Genomic DNA, 21,489 nt, shown 5'->3' on the forward strand with positions numbered 1-21,489 from the left:
GACAATCAGAATTAGAATCTGAGGATCCTCCTTCTGGATCAGGATCTGGGCTTCCATCTGAGCTTGAATCTATAATTTCTATGTCTCAACTCCTACCTAAATTCACATTTTCCTCATCTGAGCCATCAGAACTTTCCACTGGAGATAATCCTGGATATGTAGGATAATTTTCCATAAAACCTCTATGTCTTACACTCAGGGCATCTCCACGCTGACACAGGACATCGCTAAGGTCTGGTGGAGTAGGGCGTTTTACCGGTACACCAGGTGATACCAGCATATTCCAAGGGGGTGTAGAGGGTCCACGAAATTCTAGGGACCTAGGCAATGTTGATAATTGCCAAAATGCCAGTAAGTGTCCACGCAAAGGGACTGGATCTTCTACTCCATATGGTGCTAATGTAATATTGGGTGGAGGAGCAGGAATTCTATTCCTTGGTTGTTGTAGCTTTCTCTGTTGTAACTTAGACATTACTACATCACAGGCCCTAGCTACTTGTGTCACTTGTGACACTGCATCTTCTAGTCCCTGGGCAATAATAGTCTCTGAAGGCGCTGCCTCTTCACTCTCGGGGCAGACACTAACAGAGGAGAGGATTTTTCCTCCCCCTTTGCTTTGCTCCTCTCCTCTTTTGCATCACTAGCCGCCTTTTCTATGACACTCATCGCCGCCTCCTGTGGTGCCACCTCGGGGCTTCCTTCTCCTATCTGCAGACTGCTGGTAGCTTCTGCACTGCCAGCTTCCTCTCCTGACTCTCCTCGTGGCTCTTCAGACTCAATCTCCAGCTCCACTTCTAAAGGTTCTGTACCAGCCTGAGCTAACTCTCTGACCCTGCTTCTAGGAGTTGGCCCTGTAGGTTTTTCTGCCTCCGTCAGTTCCACCATCCCGATAGGGATGGGAATCGATTCTTTGTCCTCCTCTACCACACCTTCTTTCTTCTCAGATTCTCTAATTCTTGCCAACAGCCGACCATGGTCTGATCTAGAAGCTTCTAGCATTTGCTGAGCTTCCCTGAGTACCTCTCCTTTTTAATTCAATTTCTTTCCCAGTGAGCTACAAGCCACGAGCAGGTATCCAACAGCTACTCCCTTGACCAGTTTAGCCCTTTTCTTTTTCTGCTCTGTTTCCACATCAAATACCTCACTCGCAAAACCCCCTGGGTTCCCATGCTCAGAGATCATCTCACTATTTCTCAGCTGTTCTAAACCTCCTCCATGCTCCTGAATATATTTCCTGGTCAAGTTTTCTAAAGCCAGAGTGCGGGCAACTCCAACTGACTCCACTCTTGCCCTTGCCTGAAATAGAGAACTCATTTCAATCCTACAACTTTACTAGCTTAATCAAAAAACTAGAATAAATTCTCTGTCGCTTTACTCTGAAACTGCAGGCGTTCCTTCACAGAAACAACAGGAAATAACACCCCTTAACTGCTTTTTTAACACTTAGTTCAATAAGTCCCAAGGAAATAATAGAGGGATGGGGGTACATTCCCTCTCTTCCCTCGATGGCTCGTAGCAAACCGAGAGGTCTTTTCCCTCTGTCGGGACTTGCCAAATCCTGGGGAATACTGAGGCAGACGGATCAGAGGTGCAGTCCGGGAGAGTTCGTGTCCCGAATCAGGCTCCACAAAATTTATAAAGGGACCCTCGGGGGTATGACAGGAAGCTCACACTGAGACAGATAGAGTCATAACGACTTTTTATTAAAATCAGTTAAATAGTAAGTAAACGGTAAAACACTTAGAATGACAGAGTTACAATTGTATTAGTGTTATTCAAGAGCTACATATGATAATACAATATTATGTGCTGCAAACTTTGATTAATACTCATACCCTGTTTTGATAACCTGGTGGTGGAAAATACAGGACCCCGCCTCTGGTGGTTCTGGTTTCACACCTCTTGCAGAAGCGTACAGTGGAAACTAATGTGAAGAGCTGTCAAAGCTACTTTAGAATTTACTCTCTAGTGAAGTGTAGTGAAGAGAAGAGTAGTGGAGAGTAGAGAGAAGTGAAGAAGAAGGACGAGGAGGTACCATAGTGAGGTAGGTTACCTCTTTTTATAGGAATAAATCTTGGAAATCCTTCCTCTTATGCCCAAATTTCACTCTTTCCCCACAGAAATGTTAGGGTAAACTTACCCCATAGGCTACTTTGTATGTGCGTATGGACGACAGGTACCTGTGCACTTGGGGTGTACTCGTTAAGTCTGTGGGTACAACTTTGAAAAAAACCCTCTGCCATCCTTCATTATCTGTTGGTCTAGGTAAAGGTCTTAGACCTAGGGGTGAGGGATAGCTCAGTGGTTTGAGCATTGGCCTGCTAAACCCAGAGTTGTGAGTTCAATCTTGAGGGGGCCACTTAGGGATCTGGGGCAAAAATTGGTCCTGCTAGTGAAGGCAGGGGGCTGGACTCAATGACCTTTCAAGGTCCCTTCTAGTCCTCGGAGATTGGTGTATCTCCAATTATTCCCTTGGCATAGGTACTTCATTTTGCTATAGGAAAAACAAGTTTAAAAGGTCACCTTTGCTTTTCTGGGTAAAAGGGCCCAGGATATAGATATGCTAACTTTCCTTTAGCTTAACATGCAGTTTTTGGCCTGTAGATTTCTTGCATTACAGCCAAACTGCTTTTTAATATGAATCTATGAACCCATTACAATACAATACTCATAAGAAAAGATATATCTATGCAGGCAAGCAGATTAATCCTGAGGGCTACAAGGGCAGGTCACTGATAGAGAGCGATCTGGATTTCCTGGTAAACTGGGTGAAGCAAATAATTTGCCTCTCAGTGTGGCTAAATGTAAATGCAGACCTCTAGGAACACAGAACACAGGCCAGACTTACAGGATAGGGGCCTGTCCTGGGAAGCAGGGACTGTGTAAATGACTTGGGGGTGGGGGTGGGTAACCAGCTGAACATTAGTTATCAGCACAATGTTGTAGCCAAAAGGATTAATGCAAACCTGGGATACAAAACCAGGGGAGTCTCAAGTCGGAGCAGAGGGGTTATTTTACCTCTGTGTTTGGCAGTGGTGCGACTGCTGCTGGGATCCTGTGCCCAGTTCTGGTGTTCCCGGTTCAAGAAGGATGTTGATAATTTGGAGAGGGGTCAGGGAAGAGCCACGAGAAGGATTAAAGGATTAGAAAACCTGCCTCACAGTGCTAGACTCAGGGAGCTCAATCTGTTCAGCTGAGCAAAGAAAAGGTTAAGGGGGGACTTGATTCCAGTCTGTAAATACCTACATGGGAACAGCTATTGAGCAATGGGCTCCCCAGTCTAGCAGACGAAGGTGTAACACGGTCCAGTCCTGGGAGCTGAAGCTAGACAAATCCAGACTGGAAATGAGGCAGAAATTTTTGCCAGTGAGAGTAACTGGAACAACTTCCCCAGGGTCGTGGTGGATTCTCCATCACGGGCAATTTTAAAATCAACTTTGGATGTTTTTCTAACAGCTCCGCTCTAGGCATTATTGCGGGGCAGGTCTCTGGCCTGTGTTTTACGGGGGTCAGACCAGGTGATCCCAGTGGTCCCTCCTGGCCTTGCAATCTATGCATCAAATTCACAGTAGGAGTCAGCTGGTGCTTGGAAATGAGATGAGGGGACGTTACCAGGTGTCACGAATTCACAGGGTCTGTGCTGTGCCCGGCCTCTAAACAGCCTCACTAGCCCCAGATACCAGCAGCCAAGCCACAGACATGTGAGATCAGAGTCACTTCGGGGGCAAGTCTGACACCGCTTTCATTGGGCCACGGTCAGCACCTACATACCAGGGTAATGGGCTCCCTTGAAATGCAGCAGAGACAGACCCGAGGGAGCATGGGCAGCCCAGAACAGGGCCAAAACCTCGGCCCCAGGCAGCACCCTCCAGTTATAATCCAATTCTCATGGGCCTGATTGTCCCCGACTCCATACGTCACCATTTACACCAGGGCCCGGAACGTGTAAATTGCCACCCAGGGAGGATGGTGCATTTCCCACTCTCTTTGCACAGGTGCAAATGACAACACCCAGTGCAGGGCACTGAGGAGCCAAGCACAGGGCGCGTGATGGGCCGAGGGCTCCCCGGGCCTGAGGGCCGGGAATTGGGAAGTTGCCGTTTTACCCTGCACTGATGGGGTGAGTCCAGTGACCCCCGTGGAGCTCTGGGCAGTTCACACCCGCTGGGGTTCTAGCCCCGCTGATTCCAGCGGAGCTCTGAGCAACACCCCCCGCTGGGGCTCTGACCCCAAGGACTCCAGTAGCCCCACACCAGCCTGTACCCGCTGGGGATCCCCCCACTGACTTCAGGGGGACTCCAGCTGATTTACACTCCCTGGGGCTCTGCCCCGAACTTTCCAAGGGACAAGATGGACGTGAGCAGTTGGGCCAGTCAGGGCCAGGGCACGATGGCTCCCCACAGCCACAATGACAAACGCTTCCTCCTGCTCCCAGCCCGGCTGGTGGCTGGGCCCTGGCTCCTCTTAGCTCTGTCTGCCTGGGCGTTCAATGATTGTAGCTGCCATCAGCACAGATCTGCATGTTCAGTACTGACATCCGGTCCCCTCCCCGCCCTGGTCTATAAATGCCCCGGGCCCGGCCAGTGTCCCATGCAGGCTGCACTTGGACTGGCCTTGCACCAGAGCAGCTACCCAGCGAGACACTCAGGTGAGACCCTGGCTTCCTCCAGCTTCCTCCTCCTCCTGCGCTGGGGGCTGGCGGCAGCTGATCTGTTACGGGGGTGGGTGGCCAGGCTTGTCCCGTGTGTGTCCCCTGAGCCCTGAGCCTGGGGCCGTCTCTGTCTCCCCCCTTCCTCCCCCCCAGCACAGCCCTGCACGTGGCACCCTAACGCCCTGCGGAGCTGTGCCCAGCGCTCTGCCCCTCCGGGAGCTGGGCCCAGCCTCCAGTCCTGTGTCCAGTCCCTGCTGGAGCATCTCTCTGCAGGGCGGCTCTCCCATTCGACCCCTTCTTCCAGTCATGGTGCAACGGGGGTCCCAGCCCCCACCATGGGCTGCAGTAACTATAACACCTCCCCCCCTCCCCGGCCCAACCACGCGGTGTTGGCTTTCCAGACACATGATCCTGGAGCTGGAGATATGAGTGTGATTAACACACCTGTTAGTGGGGAAAGGCCCCAGTGGTCAGTGGGTGTTTCATGTACCAGGTGCTGGGTGATAACACAAGAGGCTCCAGGTTTCTAACACTAACCCAGCTCTCTAGTCAGAGAACGATTGCAGAGGTGCTGCACCTGCAGCTGGCATTCCAGCCACGTGCACACAGACTGGCCTCCATCCTGGTGCCACTGGGGCCTCTTCCAAACTCTCCCTTCCTGCCACCCAGGGCTGCCCAGAGGATTCAGGGGGCCTGGGGCAAAGCAATTTCAGGGGCCCCTTCCATAAAAAAAAGTTGCAATACTATATTCTTGTGGGGGCCCCTGTGGGGCCTGGGGCAAATTGCCCCACTTGCCCCCCCACTGGGCAGCCCTGCTGCCGCCTGTGCCCTCCCCCCAAGTTCCATGTAGGTGGCTACCGAGGGGACCTGCCAGCCCCAGCATGGAGGAGAGAGGGGCAGCGGGAAATGGCAAATGCCCCTTCTGAGAACTGCTTTGCTCTGCAAATGGGACCCTGTTGCCTGGGACCCAGGTCCCATCTGAGTGACCACGGCCTCCCTGCTGACCCCTGGCTCCTCCCCACCTGCAGCCCTGGGCTGGGGAGTCCCTGGAGATGCTGCTTGCAGAGCCCAGCCACTGAGGAGCTGGGACCTGGCTCCCTGCTGAGTGTCCAGTTCTGTCCCTGGGGCCCGGCTCAGGGAGGGGTGGAGGAGGAAGGGCCCTTCGGACCCAGGCAGATGGGCTCCGAGCTCGGTGCCCCAGGGCTGGGGGACGGGATCCCTCTGGGGGCCCTTCCAGCCAGACCCTTTAGCAAACAGTCCCAGCTCTGAAGCGCCTCCCCCTGTGAAATGCCCCATTGGAAAAGGGGGGCTGCTCTGGGGGGTGTCCCAGCCTCTCATGGTCCCATCTCCCAGGTGTGTTTTCTCCCCAGGGGAAGTGAGAAGATGGGGCCAGTCGCCTACTTCAGCCTCTGCCTCCTCGGCTGCCTGATCTTTAACCCCTCGCTGGCAGGTGAGTCCCTGCCCGGCCCCTCGGGAAGTGGATTCATTTCCCTCGTCGCTCCCAGAGCCACTGCCCATCTCCTGCTGCTGGGGGTCACTGCCCGGGGGGAGCCCAGGCCCTGCGGCCCCTCCCCAGGGAGCGGGTGAGAGAAGGTGGGTGAAAGGCCCCCCAGGGTCGGCTCTTCCCATGAGGATTGGGTGGGGCCAGTCCCTGGGCAACGGGCGCTCAGCCCCCGTCAGCTGCAGGCTCCCATTCCCCGCTCCTGTGGTCCCCTCCCACTGGCCGGCCGTGTCCCCACGGGGTCCCTCTCCAAGGGCTGCTCATGGCTCCGCTCCAGCCCCAGCTTCTCCCCCATCCGGCCTCTGCTCCCGGCTGGGCTGCCCCAGTCCCTGCACACTGTGTCTTTCTCCTCAGACTGTCCCGTTCCCTCCCCCCACTGGGACACGGCTCCACCCCGTCCCTCTGTGCCCCCAGGCCTGAGAAGGGCAGAGCCTGCCCAGTGTTCCCCTCCCCTCTGCTCCAGCCCCACAGATCCCTGCTACCCCCCCTCTATGCCCCACCTCCCTGGCACCTCTCTCCCTTCCCTCCTCCTACAACCCCCCAGCTCCTTCCATCCAGAACTGGGCCCCTGCCCCGATTTCCTGCCTAGTCCCAGTCTATGCCAACCCCACTGCTCCCCCAGCTTCACCCCATGGCCCTGGGTGTTCCCTTCCTGCCCCCCTGCCGGCTTCCCTGGTCCCACTGTCCTGCATGGCCCAAGGGGAGATGGGGAGAAGCTCAGGGTGGTAGGAATTCCCTCTGCCCGAGGGCTGCAGCTGAACGGGGGCCACTGTGGCTGGCAGCTCCATTTTTCCCAGTTCCCTGGGGCAGGGAGGGTCTATCAGCCACCCCACAGTCACTGCCTCCTTTGTCTCCCCCAGGGAGCCATGGGAAAGGAGCCAACATCCCATCCAAACCCAGAGGCCCTGCCCTGCTGAGATCCCTGCTCAGAGCTGGGTTCCAGGGGCTCCGTTCTGCCAAGCTGAGGTCTGAGCAAACCCAGCTTCTTCCTGCAGCGCCAGGGCCTGGAGGGTCCTGCCAGCCAGACACAGCCCCAAACCGGCTCCCGATGTTTTTGTGCTAATGGGAAAGCTGTGGCTGTGCCTCCAAAACAGCCTCTAACCGCAGTGTCCTGTCCCCACCATGGCCCCAGCCCCCTCTCTCTCAGCAGGGGCACAGGCTATGTCGTGTCCCGCAGGCTGGCTCTCCTTCCATGACAGCTGCTATCAATTCTTCCCCCAAGAGAAAAACTGGATGGAGGCTGAGGTGAGAGGCTGGGGGCAGCGGGGCGCAGGGGCGCTGGGCTGGAGCCGGAGGCTGGGGGGATGGGGCGATTTAGGGTGAATATCAGAGTAAATGAGCTGGGCGGGGAATCCACTTTGGTAGGAGGGGAGGGGGGAGTGTTGCCAACTTTCTAAGCTCACACCCCTGCCCCACACCTTCTCCGAGGCCCCGCCCCGACTTGCTTCATTTCCCCTTCCTCTGTCACTGTCCCCCATCCTCACGCACTTTCACAGGCTGGAGTAAGGGGTTGGGTGCAGAGGGGGCGGTGATGACTCTGTCTGGGGATGCGAACTCTGGGGTGGGACCAGGGATGAGGGATTTGGGTTGCAGTGGGAGGGCTGGGATCTGGGCTGGCGGTGTGGGCTCTAGGGTGGGGGTGGGGATGAAGGGTTTGGGGTGGAGGAGGGGGCCCCAGGGTTTACCGAGGGGTTTGGAGTGCTGGAGGGGGTGTATGGGCTCCTGGATGGGGCTGGAGATGAGGAGTTTGGGGTGCAGGAGAGTTGAGGTAGGGTCAGGGCTCTGGCTGGGGGTGTGGACTCTGGGGTGGGGCCTGGGATGAGAGGTTTGGGGTGCAGGAGAGTTGAGGTAGGGTCAGGGCTCTGGCTGGGGGTGTGGACTCTGGGGAGGGGCCTGGGATGAGAGGTTTGGGGTGCAGGAGAGGGCTGAGGGCTGAGCATGGGGTTGGGATGTGGGAGCAGCTTTGGGTTATGAGGTCCCAGCAGCTCTTACTGCAGCTCCTAGGAACTGGCCACCAGCTCCCTGCGGCCCCTATGTATATGGGTGGACAGGAAGGCTCAGCACGTGCCCTTGTGCCTGCAGGTGCTTTCCCGCAGTTCCCATTGGTTGCGGCTCCCAGCCAATGGGAGCTGCGGAACTGGCTCTCAGGGCAGGGACAGCACGTGGAGCCTCCCTTGCTTCCTATGTGCCTTGGGGCTCCATGCGGAGCTAGGGCAGGTAGGGAGCCTGCTTTATACCTGGGCCCCCGCTGTGCTGCCAACTGGACTTTTAACGGCCTGGTCGGAAGTGCTGACCAGAGCCGCCAGGGTCCCTTTCCGACTGGGCGTTCTGGGGAAAAAATGGACGCCTGGCAACCCTAGGTGGGAGCCCGGGGATGGCACATGTCCCACGGCCCCAGACAGAGCCCTGGGAACAGGCTGTGAGGGAACAACCTGCCCTGGCCAGGCTGGGGAGCAGAACACAACATAAACGTAGCTCCCGGTGGGGCACGATCTCCTCTGGATCCAACACGCTTGTTATGCGCTGTGTCTGCCAGGGACACCAGGGACGGCCTGGGCCCAGGTGGGGTCTTGTCTCCCTCTATCAGGCAGCTCGGGAAGGGCCTGCTCTTTACTCAGTGTTACCAGAGCAGCTCCCTTAGCTCCGGTGGCAGGGCTGTGCTGAAGGTCTCAAGGTGTGTGTATCAACAGAGGGAAAATTACTTTTTGTAGTGGCCCAGCCACTCACAGTCTTTATTCAGGCCTAATTTGATGGTGTCAAGTTTGCAAATTAATTCCAGTTCTGCAGTTTCTCATCTGTTTTTGAATTTTTTTTGGTGAAGAATGGCCACTTTTAAGTCTGTTACTGAGTGTCCAGGGTGTCTGAAGTGCTCTCCTACTGGATTTTGAATGCCACATTTGTGTCCATTTATTCTTTTGCGTAGAGACTGTCCAGTTTGGCCAATGTACATGGCAGAGGGGCATTGCTGGCACATGATGGCATATATCACATTGGTAGATGTGCAGGTGAACGAGCCCCTGATGATGTGGCTGATATGATTAGGTCCTATGATGGTGTCCCTTGAATAGATATGGGGCCAGATTTAACAAAGGGGTTTGTTGCAGGGATAGGTCCTGGATTAGTGTTTTGTTGTGTGGTGTGCAGTTGCTGGCAAGTATTTGCTTCAGGTTTCGGGGCTGTCTGTAGGCTAGGACTGGCCTGTCTCCCAAGGTCTGTGAGTGAGGGATCGTCCTTCAGGATAGGTTGTAGATCCTTGATGATGTGCTGGAGAGGTTTTAGTTGGGGGCTGTAGGTGACAGCTAGTGGCGTTCTGATACTTTCTTTCTTGGGCCTGTCTTGTAGTAAGTGACTTCTAGGTACCCTTCTGGCTCTGTCAATCTGGTTCTTCACTTCCCCGGGTTGGTATTTTAGTTTTAAGACCGATTGATAGAGATCCTGTAGGTGTTTGAGGGATTGGCACAAATTAGTTTCTACTTTAGGACTTGGCTGAAACCATCAAATTAGGCCTGAATAAAGACTGGAAGTGGCTGGGTCACTACAAAAAGTAATTGTCCCTCTTGATATTCACCCGTTCTTGTCAACTGTTGGGAATAGGCTACATCCACCCTGTTTGAATTGGCCTTGTTAGCACTGATCCCCCACTTGGTCAGGCAACTCCCATCTTTTCATGTGCTGTAATATATACACCTGCCTATTGTATTTTCCACTCCATGCATCTGATGAAGTGGGCTGTAGCCCACGAAAGCTTATGCTCAAATAAATGTGTTAGTCTCTAAGGTGCCACAAGGACTCCTCATGTTTTTACCCAATGGATAGTACCTAGTGGGTAGGGGATAGTGGATAAGGGATAGATGAAATCCCCCATTGACGTTTTAATTTTTATTTTAGCCTCTCTAATCTCCCTGAGCATTTCACAGTCACTATCGCCATCCAGGTCAGCTGGGCGGTAGCACATCCCTACTGCTATAACGCTGGGTAATGCTGTGTGGGGCGCTGGGTGCATGTGGATGTGGGGAATTCCCTGTGCTTGTGCTCTGGGGGGCTGGGGGAACTGTGGTTTCTGCTGTCTCTGCTCTGAAGTGCCCCTGCAATGCTGTTTAGTGCTTTGGCCTGTAGCTATTGTGGGAGCAGTTGCTCCAGGTCGGCATAGAACAGGGGCAGGTCACAGACCCATTACCCAGCAGGGCTGTGTCTGGGGCATGGGGACAGGGCAAGGACATCTGTGGATAGGCGGGATGGACAGTGGAAGGAGGGACAGTCAGAAACCTTCTGGCTTTCCTGCAAGTCTCCCTCTGTGAGGCAGATTTTCTAGACCTCGTGTCGTTCTTGGAGCTCTTTTCTGAGCTCTCTAATTTGTTAATGTCCTGCCGGAGGAGCGGATGGATGGAGCCCAGTGCTGGTCTCACTAGTGCCGTATACGTGTAACACCCCGTCCCTGCTGCAACCCCACAGCCCTGTGCTCAAGTCGTGCCCAGACACCTGGGCTGTGGTGGCTCCCCCCTCGCCTCTTCCCCTCCCTGCTCTGACCCTTCCAGGAGGCTCCTATCACCTGCTGCTGCTGCCTGGTGAGTCTTTCTCCGCTCGTCTCCTCTCCTCCATTCCACCCCCCTTCGCAGCTGGCCGCATCCCTCCTCCTCACACCCCCTTGGGCCCTCTGGGGCGTTTGAGGATGTGAGCGGTGAGCCAGCAGCAGTGGGGGGAGTGAAGAGGGGAGAGGAGGGGATCCCTGAGTATAGGCTTATCAGTGGCTATTAGCCAGGAGGGGCAGGGATGGTGTCCCTGGCCTCTGTTTGCCAGAAGCTGGGCATGGGCGACAGGGGATGGATCACTTGATGATTCGCTGTTCTTCCAGAGACCTAGTAACAGATCACTGAACGTGTTAACGGGCCATTAAAGTGTTAATGAAGCACGACTAACACGGTTACCCATCTGATACTTGGTACCATGCCATACGACTTATTCTCTACCCAGCAGAAGTATTTTTCACTAAGCTCGCTCAAGGAGGAGCAGACATAGCCAGTGAGTTTATTTCTTGATCTAGCTGTTTTATTCCAACCCAGTTTAAGTGAGCGAGCCTGGCAGGGAATTCTGTGGAAGAAAGGTGATTAAAGTGCTGCCTTAACGCAGGCTGTCAGGGACAAACCCTTTCGAAAAAGGAGAGATTAGGCTTCAGGTTGGTGCAGGTAGCCTGAAAAACCAAGTCTCTCTCTATACAGTATGCACCGAACTCTGCCACGCAGCGGAGAATCCGCCTGGCGATTGATCTATAGCTGTTCAGTTCCCACAGGGAAATGTTATTAGTGCTTTAGGGTGACAAGGGGGGGATCTCGCGGTGGTGGGGCCAGCAGCAGGGTGAGGAGGGGAGTGGTGAGCCAGCGGCATGGCAGGCCGGGGGGTATCTCGTGACCAGTAGGGGGGTGTGGCGGGGAGGGTGAGGAGGGTAAAAGAGAGGGGGGAACTTGTGGGGGGGGGGTGAAGAGGTGAGTGGCCAGTCAGCAGCAGGCAGGGCCTGGGGGCGGAGCAGGGGTGGAGTCTGGGCAGAGCCGTAGGCAGAAGAGGCGGGACAGGAACAAGCCTCCCCCAGGGGAAGTTTCACCCACTGCCTGTGCCTGTGCCTGTCCCTGTCCCTGTGCCTGCACGTTCCAGGCTCACACCTGCCCTCGTGTGCAGCTCGGCTCTCAGAGCTCACATTCAGCTGCTTGCGGCCATGACCCCTGTCAGGTTCCTTCCCCACTCTGAACTCTGGGGTACAGATGTGGGGACCCGCATGAAGGACCCCCTAAGGCTCGGGCAGCAGGGCAGTTTCATTGCTGTGTAGGCTTCTGGGCTTGGCTGGAGGCCGGGCTCCAGGACCCTGTGAGATCTGCCAGGAAATCCCCTCGGCCAGGGCTGCACTGAGGTCACGTGGTGCTAATTGCTCACGGGCACAAGCCGAGCGCCTGGCAGAGTCCGAGTGCCTGGGTCAGCACAGTGCCCTTCATCCGCCCCACCCGTGCTCTCCTCCCAGCATGACAGCGGGTGTCTGGCAGAGCCATGGCCCAGGGCAGGCCAGTGCTCAGAGCAGAGCCCAGGAGCTGGGGCGGGAGGGATTGGGTGACGCCAGCAGGGCACAGGGTGGCTGTGGCTGTGCCGCGCGGGGTGGGGGCTGGGAAGGTGAAGGGGGGATGGAGGGAGGGAGGCGGCTCTACCTGCTCCCCCCGTTGGTCCTGGGGAGGGGAGAGGCGCTACCAGGGGGTCCTGTCCCCTCACAGCCCTGGCTGCCCGGGGGAGGCAGGGCCCCAGAACAGAGCTGGACTCGCTCCTGCTGCTCCCTGCACTGGGGCTGGGGGGTAACTAGCTCTGGTTTCTCTTGTCTCAGGTTCATTGCCAGCACGAGAGGCACGGGGCCCATCTCGTCTCCATTCAGAGTCCTGGAGAAAATAAAATGGTGGCCCATTACATCAAGCACTACCACCAAAAGAACCGCGCCGTCTGGATTGGACTGTCAGACCCCCATGGGGTGAGTGCCCGGTGCCCGCTCTGCCTCTGGCAGCCCCTCCCCAGCCCCTGGGCTCTGGGTCTCTGCTCAGTGAGGTTGTTGTTTGGGGCGGGGGTGGCGCCAGAGCAGGATTTCCATTGGAACGGGGTGAAAAGGGGCTGTAACCGCCTGGGTTTTCAGTCACAGGATCGATCCCCAGCGCCCGGTGCAGAGTATAAGCTGCTGTTACTAATATTCACGTTCGTGACACTAGCGCCCAGGGACCCACCACACCGGCCCGTTGTGCTCAGACCGTGCACGCCCGGCACGAGAGTCAGCCCCGCCCCACACGGACGAGACGTCTAGACGAGGGCTCGGGGAAAGGGGCAGCCCCACGGGCAGAGCGACCAATGCGAGGGCAGCAGAGCCCTGGGAGTGCTGTCGCTCTGTGTATTCGTCCTCAGGGTGGGCTCAGGGAGGGGGGGTCACCTGGCCAGAGGCGCGTCAGCTCCAGGCCTGTAGGGGGAGCCCCGGTGGGTCCCGATACCCCCCCAACACAGGCCCAGGAAAGGGCAGCGACTGGGGCTGGCGGGAACGGGGAGGTTGCAGATCCCCCCTGGCTACAGAGGCTTCATCACTTACAGCTCAAAGGGAGCCACCGCGGCTCTTGTTTGGCCCCGGGGCCAGTGCAGTCGCCAGTCAGGGCTCTGCAGGCCAGTGCTGGGGGGTGGGGGGGTCTCCAGTCCAGTAAACAGGCTGGTTTCCAGGCCAGGCTCAGTCAGTGTCTCTCCCTGGGGCCCTGCTCAGCTGCTGCTGCTCCCCCCTGGACTCAGGGCAGGACGCCGGCAGGGATAGTGTGTGTGGTCGTGTGTGTGACGTGGGACTTGCACGAGGACAAATCTTCTATTCAATCCACACTCCCAGCTGCCGAGGCTGAACGCGTCGTTTCTGAGAGCTCGGGGCTGGGCGCACGTGCTGGGTGCTGCTGGCCCTGCTGGCCGGCCGGCAGCCGCAGAGCAATGCCGCCGGTGGCGCCGATGGGAGACGGGGGAGCTCCGGGGGCAGCACAGATGTACCCTGCTGCAGCCGCTCCTGTCTGGCCCCAGAGCGCGGGAGAGGCTGGTGTTTCGGGGGGGGGGGGGCGGGTGATGGCGCAGACTCCTGCACAAGGCTCCCTCCCCAGCAAACAGCCCAAGGGACACACGATAGAGGCGGGGCCGTGGGCTGTCAGGATTAATGGTCGGAGCAGGAGCAGGAAGCGGCTCCAATACAAGGGTCAGAGCCGGAGTCAGGCATTAATAGCCAAGCCGAGGGTCAGAGGCAGGAGGGGACCCAGGCGGCACATCAAGGGTCAGAGCCGGAGCCCAGGGGCAGGGTAAGGAAGCCGGGACCAGGAGCAAGCTGAGGTGGCCAGGACTGAGCAGGAGCAGGGCTGGGAAACAAGCAGGAGCAGGAGTAAGAGCAGGGGTGGGTCGCCAGGTGACTAATTCTGCTGCAGTCCCTGATCCCCGACAGTGCGATGTGCGGACGGCAGGAGCTGGGGGTGCTGGAGACTCTCCCTTCACTTGCTATTTTCATGCGTCTGAGGCTTGGGCAGGTCCTGGTGTAACTTCAGCTGCCAGTAAATGTAGCCCTGGTTGTCAGCGCTGACATTTCATAGCAATGATCAGTGTCTCCAGGGTCACTGGGCAGCCACTGCCCGTGCCCTGCCCATGGCCCCTCGGCTCCGGGGCACGTCTCTAGCTGTGTAACCTTGGGTTTAACAGGGGCTCTGCTCTCCTTTGTCTCTGCAGGATCAACACTGGAAATGGTCAGATAATTCCATGCTCGGTTTCACAGCTTGGGAGAAGGGGCAACCCAATAATCTGAAACCAGAGGAGCACTGCGCAGGGTCATCTCCCGATTCAGGTAAGCAGGCGGCTCAGACCCCCATGGACCTACCACCCTAGCAGCCCTCTGACCACACAGGTCCTGAGATACTGATCCGGGCTGGCCCCAGCGCGCTCTGGAGTGCAGATCCTTGCTCCTCTCTCTTCCCTGCCCCATGCTGGGAGGGCAGTCAGGAGAGAACCCCTTGTCTCACCTGGTAAAATCCTACTTACCAGCTTCCCTGGGTCAAGTCATGTGTCTGCTCCAGTGACAGGCAGGAGAGACATATGCACACGCGTGCAAACAGACACACACACACACCTGGCCCTAAAGGGGGACTCTGCGGAGTTGTTAAGGGTGATGGCTCTGAGTCTCTGTTGCACCCCTACTCCACTGCACCAGGGTGTCAAGCAGGCTGAACTGTGCAAACACTGATCCACCCAGTGATTTGGGGATGGGAGCTGCATTTGGCCCCCTCGTGGGGTCATGTTACTCACAGGCATTTGCACACACAACAGCTGCTTGTGAAAGTGCTGCACAGTCTCCTCAGAGGATCTTAAGCAGAAGCTGCAGCCAGGGAGCAGACCCCGCAGGATGTGGTGTAAGTGACTGGGTGCTCACAGCGCCAGCGGGGAGGGGAAGAAGTTCTGAATGACCCAGGCAGCGACTAGCCAGCGTTGGTGGGTAACAACGGGTCGGTTTGCAGACACACTGTGAACAGAAAAAACACAACAAATTCCCTGCCGGCCCCAGTCATTGGCGGCTGTGTCTGTACAGGGCTTACAGTGCCAGGGGGTGTGGGGAGCGAGAGGCAGGGCCGGGGCTCTCAGACCAATTCCATTTATCACTGGTCCAGCCCTGAGCCGGGTGTGTCAGACAGTGACAAGCAGCCAATTGACACACTGGGCTCTGTAATAATCGATTAACCTTTAACTAAAGCATAAATTATTAGGGCTCTCAAGCGATTAAAAAAATTAATCGTGATTAATCACGATAAATTTTTTATTGCAATTAATTTTTTTGAGTTAATCACATGAGTTAACTGTGATTAATCAACAGTCCTATTAGTAATCAATTAACCTTTAACTAAAACATTAATTATTTGTTACTTTCATAAACTATTCATAAATTACACCCAAAAACCTACATTAAAGGGGCTTGAAGGTCACAAAGTCAAGGCAGTACCAGACTAAGGCTGCCCCATAACCTTAACTCAGACCCTGGTTCATATGTGTCATCATATCATGTTCAGTTACAGGCTCACTGTCCATCAGGCCTGGTGCCGGCAGATGGGCACAGCCAGGGCCGCAGTCACTGGACGGGGATAGAGTCAAAGAGCAGCAGAAACCCGCACCCCAGGGAACAGGGCACTGAGAATGGTCTATGCCCCCCCCCTGCGGAGCTCCCTGCCAGGGCCGCCCAGAGGGGGGGGCAAGTGGGGCAATTTGCCCCAGGCCCCGGGCTCTGCAGGGGCCCCCACGAGAGTGGCTGAGGCTCCCTCCCTGGCCCAGCCCGACCCAACCCCGCCTCCGCCCCTCTCCCAGAGCCTTAGCGCATCCAGGAGCTTCGCTCGCCAGCGGCAGCGTGGCCCCGGTGGGGCCCGAGCCCCTCCCCGCTCAGAGCCGCGTGGCGAGAGGGCGGGGCTGCGAGCTCCAGGCCGAGCGGAGGGAGCTGAGCTCAGCGTGGAGCTCGCAGCCCCGCCCCCTCACCACGTGGCTCTGAGAGGGGAGGGGCTCATGCCCCGCCCCCTCACCACGTGGCTCTGAGGGGGGAGGGGCTCAGGCCCCGCCCCCTCACCACGTGGCTCTGAGAGGGGAGGGGCTCATGCCCCGCCCCCTCACCACGTGGCTCTGAGGGGGCAGGGGCTCAGGCCCCGCCCCCTCACCATGTGGCTCTGAGTGGGGAGGGGCTCAGGAGCCCCGCCGGAGCCATGCTGTGCAGCTGTCAAGCGACGCTGCTGGATGCGCTGAGGCTCCGGGTGAGGGAGGAGCCGGGGGTGGGGGTTGGCTAAGGGGCAGGGAGTCCCAGGGACAGTCAGGGCACAGGGAGGGGGCAGAGGTTGGGGCGGCCAGGGGACAGGGAATGGGGGGGTTGGATTGTGGGCGTTCCGGGGGTCTGTCAGGACCCAGCGGGGGGGTGGATGGTGGTCGGGGCAGTCAGGGGACAGGGAGCAGGGGTGGGGTCTGTGGGGGACGGTGAGGGGACAAGGAGCAGGATGGGTCGGGGATTCTCAGGGGGGAGGGCAGTCGGGGGGCAGGAAGTGGGTGGGGGATGGATAGGGGGCAGGGCCAGGCTGTTTGGGAGGCACAGCCTTCCCTACCCTAAAGCTCATTCAGCAGTTTGGGGCTTGCAGAAGAGCCAAGCTGTTAGCTTCTCCCTTAGGGCTCCCATCCCTTTCACTTCTCAAATGCCAAATTCTAGTCTGTATGTAATTTCAGTGCCATAGGGAGATTCATGTCAGGGGAGGGGAGCTTCATTTAAAATTAGCCCCCTCCCCTGCATTCCCTGAGGCTTCAAAGTAGGCTTTTGTACTGGTGACCCCTTTCACATAGCAAACCTCTGAGTGTGACCCCCCCCCCTTATAAATTAAAAACACTTTTTTATATATTTAACACTATTATAAATGCTGGAGGCAACGTGGGCTTTAAGGTGGAGGCTGACAGCTCGTGACCCCCAGTAATAACCTCGTGACCCCCTGAGGGGTCCTGACCCTCAGTTTGAGACCCCCTGGGTTAATTGAATTTTAGCACCCTGTGTCCCTTCACATGCATGTGCTATTTTGAGCATTTCAGTTTTCACAACATAGGCTCATCCCAGATTCCGGAACAAGCTCAAATGCTCAGTTTGTGGCGTATGTACATAAGCTATACTAAAGACAAACCCACAGTAACCGTCTCCAGTTTGTGAGGGACTCCACAGAGCCAGTCTCTATGAAACAGATAAATTCATGGAGGTTAAGTCCATTAATGGCTATTAGCCAGGATGGGTAAGGAATGGTGTTCCTAGTCTCTGTTTGTCAGAGGGTGGAGATGGATGACAGGAGAGAGATCACTTGATCATTGCCTGTTAGGTTCACTCCCTCTGGGGCACTTGGCATTGGCCACTGTCGGTAGACAGATACTGGGATGGATGGACCTTTGGTTTGACCCAGTATGGCTGTTCTTATGTTCTAAGCTAAATGAACCCGAAGTTATGGAGACAGATATGAGTCAAGGAAGCCAGCAGAGTATCAGAAACCTGGAAAAATCTCTGCCTGGATGGGCTCAGGCGTTTGGTCACAAGCTGAGGTGGTTCAAAAGTTTTGGATTTTTTTTAAGCAGAATGTTTTTTATTGTTTCTTTAAACAATCAAACACAGCAAGCAGCCAATATTTGGCCCACACCTCTGAAACCCCAAACCATATTCAGGTTTTGGCAAACTAATTTCAGCTTTTCAATTAAAAAAACCACAACAAATTTTGAAGGAAAGCAGACATTGTCCGTGATTTTTTTCTGCTTTTTAAAAACCCCTAGTTTTCGATCCAGAAAAAGTTTTGACGGAAAATATTTGTCCAACCCTTTCAATGAGCTTTAGTGCCTTTTAGCACTAGCTGATGCTGAGAACCAATGATACCTTGTAAAGAAGTTTTCTCAAAACTGGGTTTGTGCCGAGATGCAAAAGGTTTATTTTTCCCAGGGCCACCCGTGGGTGCGGAGCAAGTGGGGCAATTTGCGCCAGGCCCCGCAGGGGCTCCCACAAGAATATAGCATTGTATAGTATTGCAATTTTTTTATGAAAGGGGCCCCTGACATTGCTTTGCCCCAGGCCCCCTGAATCCTCTGGGCGGCCCTGCTCCCTGCTGGGCCTGGGGTGCTGCTGAGGGGCTGTCATAGGTTTATTCCCCACTTTGAACTTTAGCGTTCACAAGATGGGGACCTGCATGGACTCCTCTAAACTAAACTAGTTTAGATCTGGTTCTTGCTGCCACCAGTCAAGTTTTAAGTGTCTGACACACTCCCTGTTCCCCCAAAAACTTCCCCTGGGGAACACAGATCCAAACACCTTGAATCTCAACACAAAGGGAAATAATCCATTTCCCCCACCTTCTTCCCCCTCCCCTTGTCCTTGGGAGAGATACCTTGATTCAAACTCCTTGAATCAAACAAAGAGGGATTCACTTTTCCCCCCTCCCCTTCCCCTGAAAATCCAAACAAGGGAAGAAATCAATCAAGTTCTAAAAAGAAAAGATTTTATTAAAAGAAAGAAAGAAAGTACATTATCTCTGTAATACCAGGATGGAAAAATACAGGGTCTAACTTATAAGAACTGGAGAGACTTCCCCTCCCTCCTCCTCAGAATAATCAAAGTAACAGCAAACAGAAATAAAGATATTCCTTCAGCAAAACACACAATTGCAAATGCAGAAATTAAATTATAAGACTAGTCCGCCTTTCTAATACTCACTAGACTGAATAGAAGAAAATACTTCAGGAAAACTTGGAGAACTTGAAGATTTGTCTGGCCTCTCTTAAAGCCAAAAAGAGAACGGCAAATCAAACAAAGGACACAGACAAAGCCTTCCCTCCACAGAGATTTTAAGTTATCCTGTCCCTTGATTGGTCCTCTGGTCAGGTGTTCATCAGGTTACTGAGCTTGTTAACCCTTTACAGGTAAAAGAGACCTTAACCCTTATCTGTTTATGACAGGGGCTGAGCCCACCCAGCCCAGCCCCAGGACTGTCCTTCCCTGGGCTCTCTCTGGCCTGACTACGCAGGAATCCTATTGCCGGGCAGCCCCCGGGCACGAGCACAGACACCCCCAGAGCAGAGGGGTAACGGGGTCTGAGGGAGGAACGTGCTGCTCCGTGCACAGCAGGCCGGTGACACTGACTCCTGGGGCAGTAGGAGATGGGTGCCCCAGTCGCGGGGCAGGGCTCTCGCTCTCTCCTCTGCCCTCTGGCTGGGGTGGGGGGCACGGAATGGGGGGCGAGGTAGGAGCAGTAGCACATGGACCAGGCGTCTCCCCTTTCACACTGAGTCTCGGCCTCTCTTTTCAGGATGGGGCTGCCCCAATCTGGGGCGCTCAGGGCTCCATCCCACCCTCCTCTTCCTCAGGGCTGTGCACAGGAGCTGGGATCTTCTGCAAGGGGCACGGAACGGGGTGGGGGAGGGGTCACTGTATGAGCAGGAACGGCCCAGCCTGCCCCACCCCACGGGTCATTTCTGTTTTTCTTTCTAGGTTTTCAGAAATGGCACGATTATCCCTGTGAAGAGAGACACCCCTTCATTTGTGAGCACAAACCCTATGGGAGGCAGCTCGCCTGGACCAGAGGACTCCCAGTACCTGGGCTGTGAGTGAATTGGATCCCTCTGGCTCCCCGGGGAGACCAGATCCTGTGTCCCAGGTTGCAAAGTCCCTTCTGCAAAGCATCGCTGAGTTACACTGTGTCACTCCCGCTCTGCTCTGCCCCCTTCTCTCCCTGTCGCACCCACGCTCTGCTCTTCTCAGCCATCTCAGCACAGTGCAGTGATAATAAACTTTCCCTCCAGCATTCAGCTCAGTCTGTGTCTCCTTTCTTGTGTTCCTGACTCTGGCATGGACAGTTCCCTGTGTCGCCTGGCCCCAGCCTCAGCACCCAGAGCCAGCGCTTCAGGGGAAGGAAATGGACTGTATTAAGAATGAGGAGGGCCCTGCCCTTCTGGTTAAAAAGTGGATATTCACTACCCCTGAGACACGGCCCATTCATCCCACTCCCTTCTACCCCCCACCCCGGGTGCTCATCCCTCCTGTCCTCATCTCAGCGCTCTCCAGAGCAGGACCTGTCTAGCCTGCCTGCAATGCACCTGCTCATCTTGCAGAGCAGGAATACAAACCAAAAAAGACTGAGCCAGGACTCCTGGGTTCCAATCCCAGCTCTGCTGGAGGGATCCTGCGTGACCCTGGGAACATCCCTTCTCCTTTTCCCTGTTACATTTATCTCTGTCCCTGACTGTCGGGGTGTTCTCTGCCCCCAGCCTTCATACAGCCTCTCCCAGAGCATCCCCTTATTGTGCTGGCCCCAGGCCTCTCCTCCAGGGACAGGGGCTCTCCTGCTTCAATCCCATTCAAATAGCAGCTAGAACAGTCACCAACCTGGCAGACCCAGTTTGTGAGATTTCAGCTTTAAAACCGAACTGGCCTCCTGGCAAAGCCACAAACGTGAGCCCCGTTCAGGGGCACCAGGGGTAGGGACCCCCCACAGTACAGCTCCTTTCAAGGAATCCCTTGGTTTAGCACAAGCTGGACAAAATCAGCCCTGTGTGTGTGAGCGGGATCTGAACGGGCTCCCCCTGCCCTGTGGGGTGAGCTGGGGAACAGACCTCAGGAGCAGACTGTATCTGACACACCTGGGCTGCCGAGGTGCTCGACAGACAGACCTGCTTTGCCACAGTGCTCCGTTTGGCTGGTCGGGGTTAATCTGGGAGGCAGGGGTGTGAAATGTTGTTATCCTCATTGTACCAGTCGGGGGCAGCAGAACCGTCCCCAGCCTGCCTGATGGACCCTCACGCGCTGAGCGGGGCGAGTGACCCCACATCCAGTGAGAGCCCGAGGTGGGGGGGCAGGTGTTCTCTCCTCCCTGGGCTGGGGGCTCTGTTTAAAGACAACGTGCCCCAGATCGATACAGGATGCAGCAGCAGCAGGGGGTTCCCCCCCGTACCCAGGGAAATCACTAAGCGCTGGGCGAATTGCTAGAGCCTCAGAACTCAGTGTCGCAGCTCGAGGCAGAAGCGGCAAATGGCAAATGTGGCAGAACCAGCGATGAGCCCACAGCAAAGGGGCAGGGACAGAGACAGCAGCGACAGTGGGAGCAGCGGCAGCAGCAGGGCCATCGCTCAGCACCCCAAGGGCAGGAGGTGAAGCTACATGAATCACCCCTGAATTCTGGGACTTCTCTGATGCGGGAAACCACTGGGGAGTGGGGGGCGGTGGAGGGGAAAGGAGAGTGGTGCATGTGACAGGTTGCACCCCCCTTCTGGAGTGCCTCCTGATGTA

General features: G+C 56.0%; 1 protein-coding gene across 2 annotated transcripts; it reads left to right on the forward strand.

Moving 5' to 3' along the window:
- Nucleotides 1-1,976: 1,976 nt before the first annotated feature.
- Nucleotides 1,977-20,002, forward strand: LOC120395671 (C-type lectin-like). 2 transcript variants are annotated; one of them, XM_039520292.1, is made up of 6 exons: nt 1,977-2,044; nt 6,022-6,101; nt 7,285-7,397; nt 12,511-12,651; nt 14,403-14,517; nt 19,696-20,002. In XM_039520292.1, exons 2-6 carry the CDS (start codon nt 6,035-6,037, stop codon nt 19,809-19,811), a joined length of 552 nt encoding a protein of 183 aa, XP_039376226.1. In that variant the 5' UTR covers nt 1,977-2,044; nt 6,022-6,034; the 3' UTR covers nt 19,812-20,002. The 2 variants fall into 2 exon arrangements, with proteins under 2 accessions (XP_039376226.1, XP_039376225.1); XM_039520291.1 differs by lacking the exon at nt 1,977-2,044 and adding an exon at nt 4,450-4,648.
- Nucleotides 20,003-21,489: the final 1,487 nt, after the last annotated feature.

The sequence above is a fragment of the Mauremys reevesii genome, linkage group 1 (assembly GCF_016161935.1).
Source record: "Mauremys reevesii isolate NIE-2019 linkage group 1, ASM1616193v1, whole genome shotgun sequence".
Classification (NCBI taxonomy): Eukaryota; Metazoa; Chordata; order Testudines; family Geoemydidae; genus Mauremys; species Mauremys reevesii.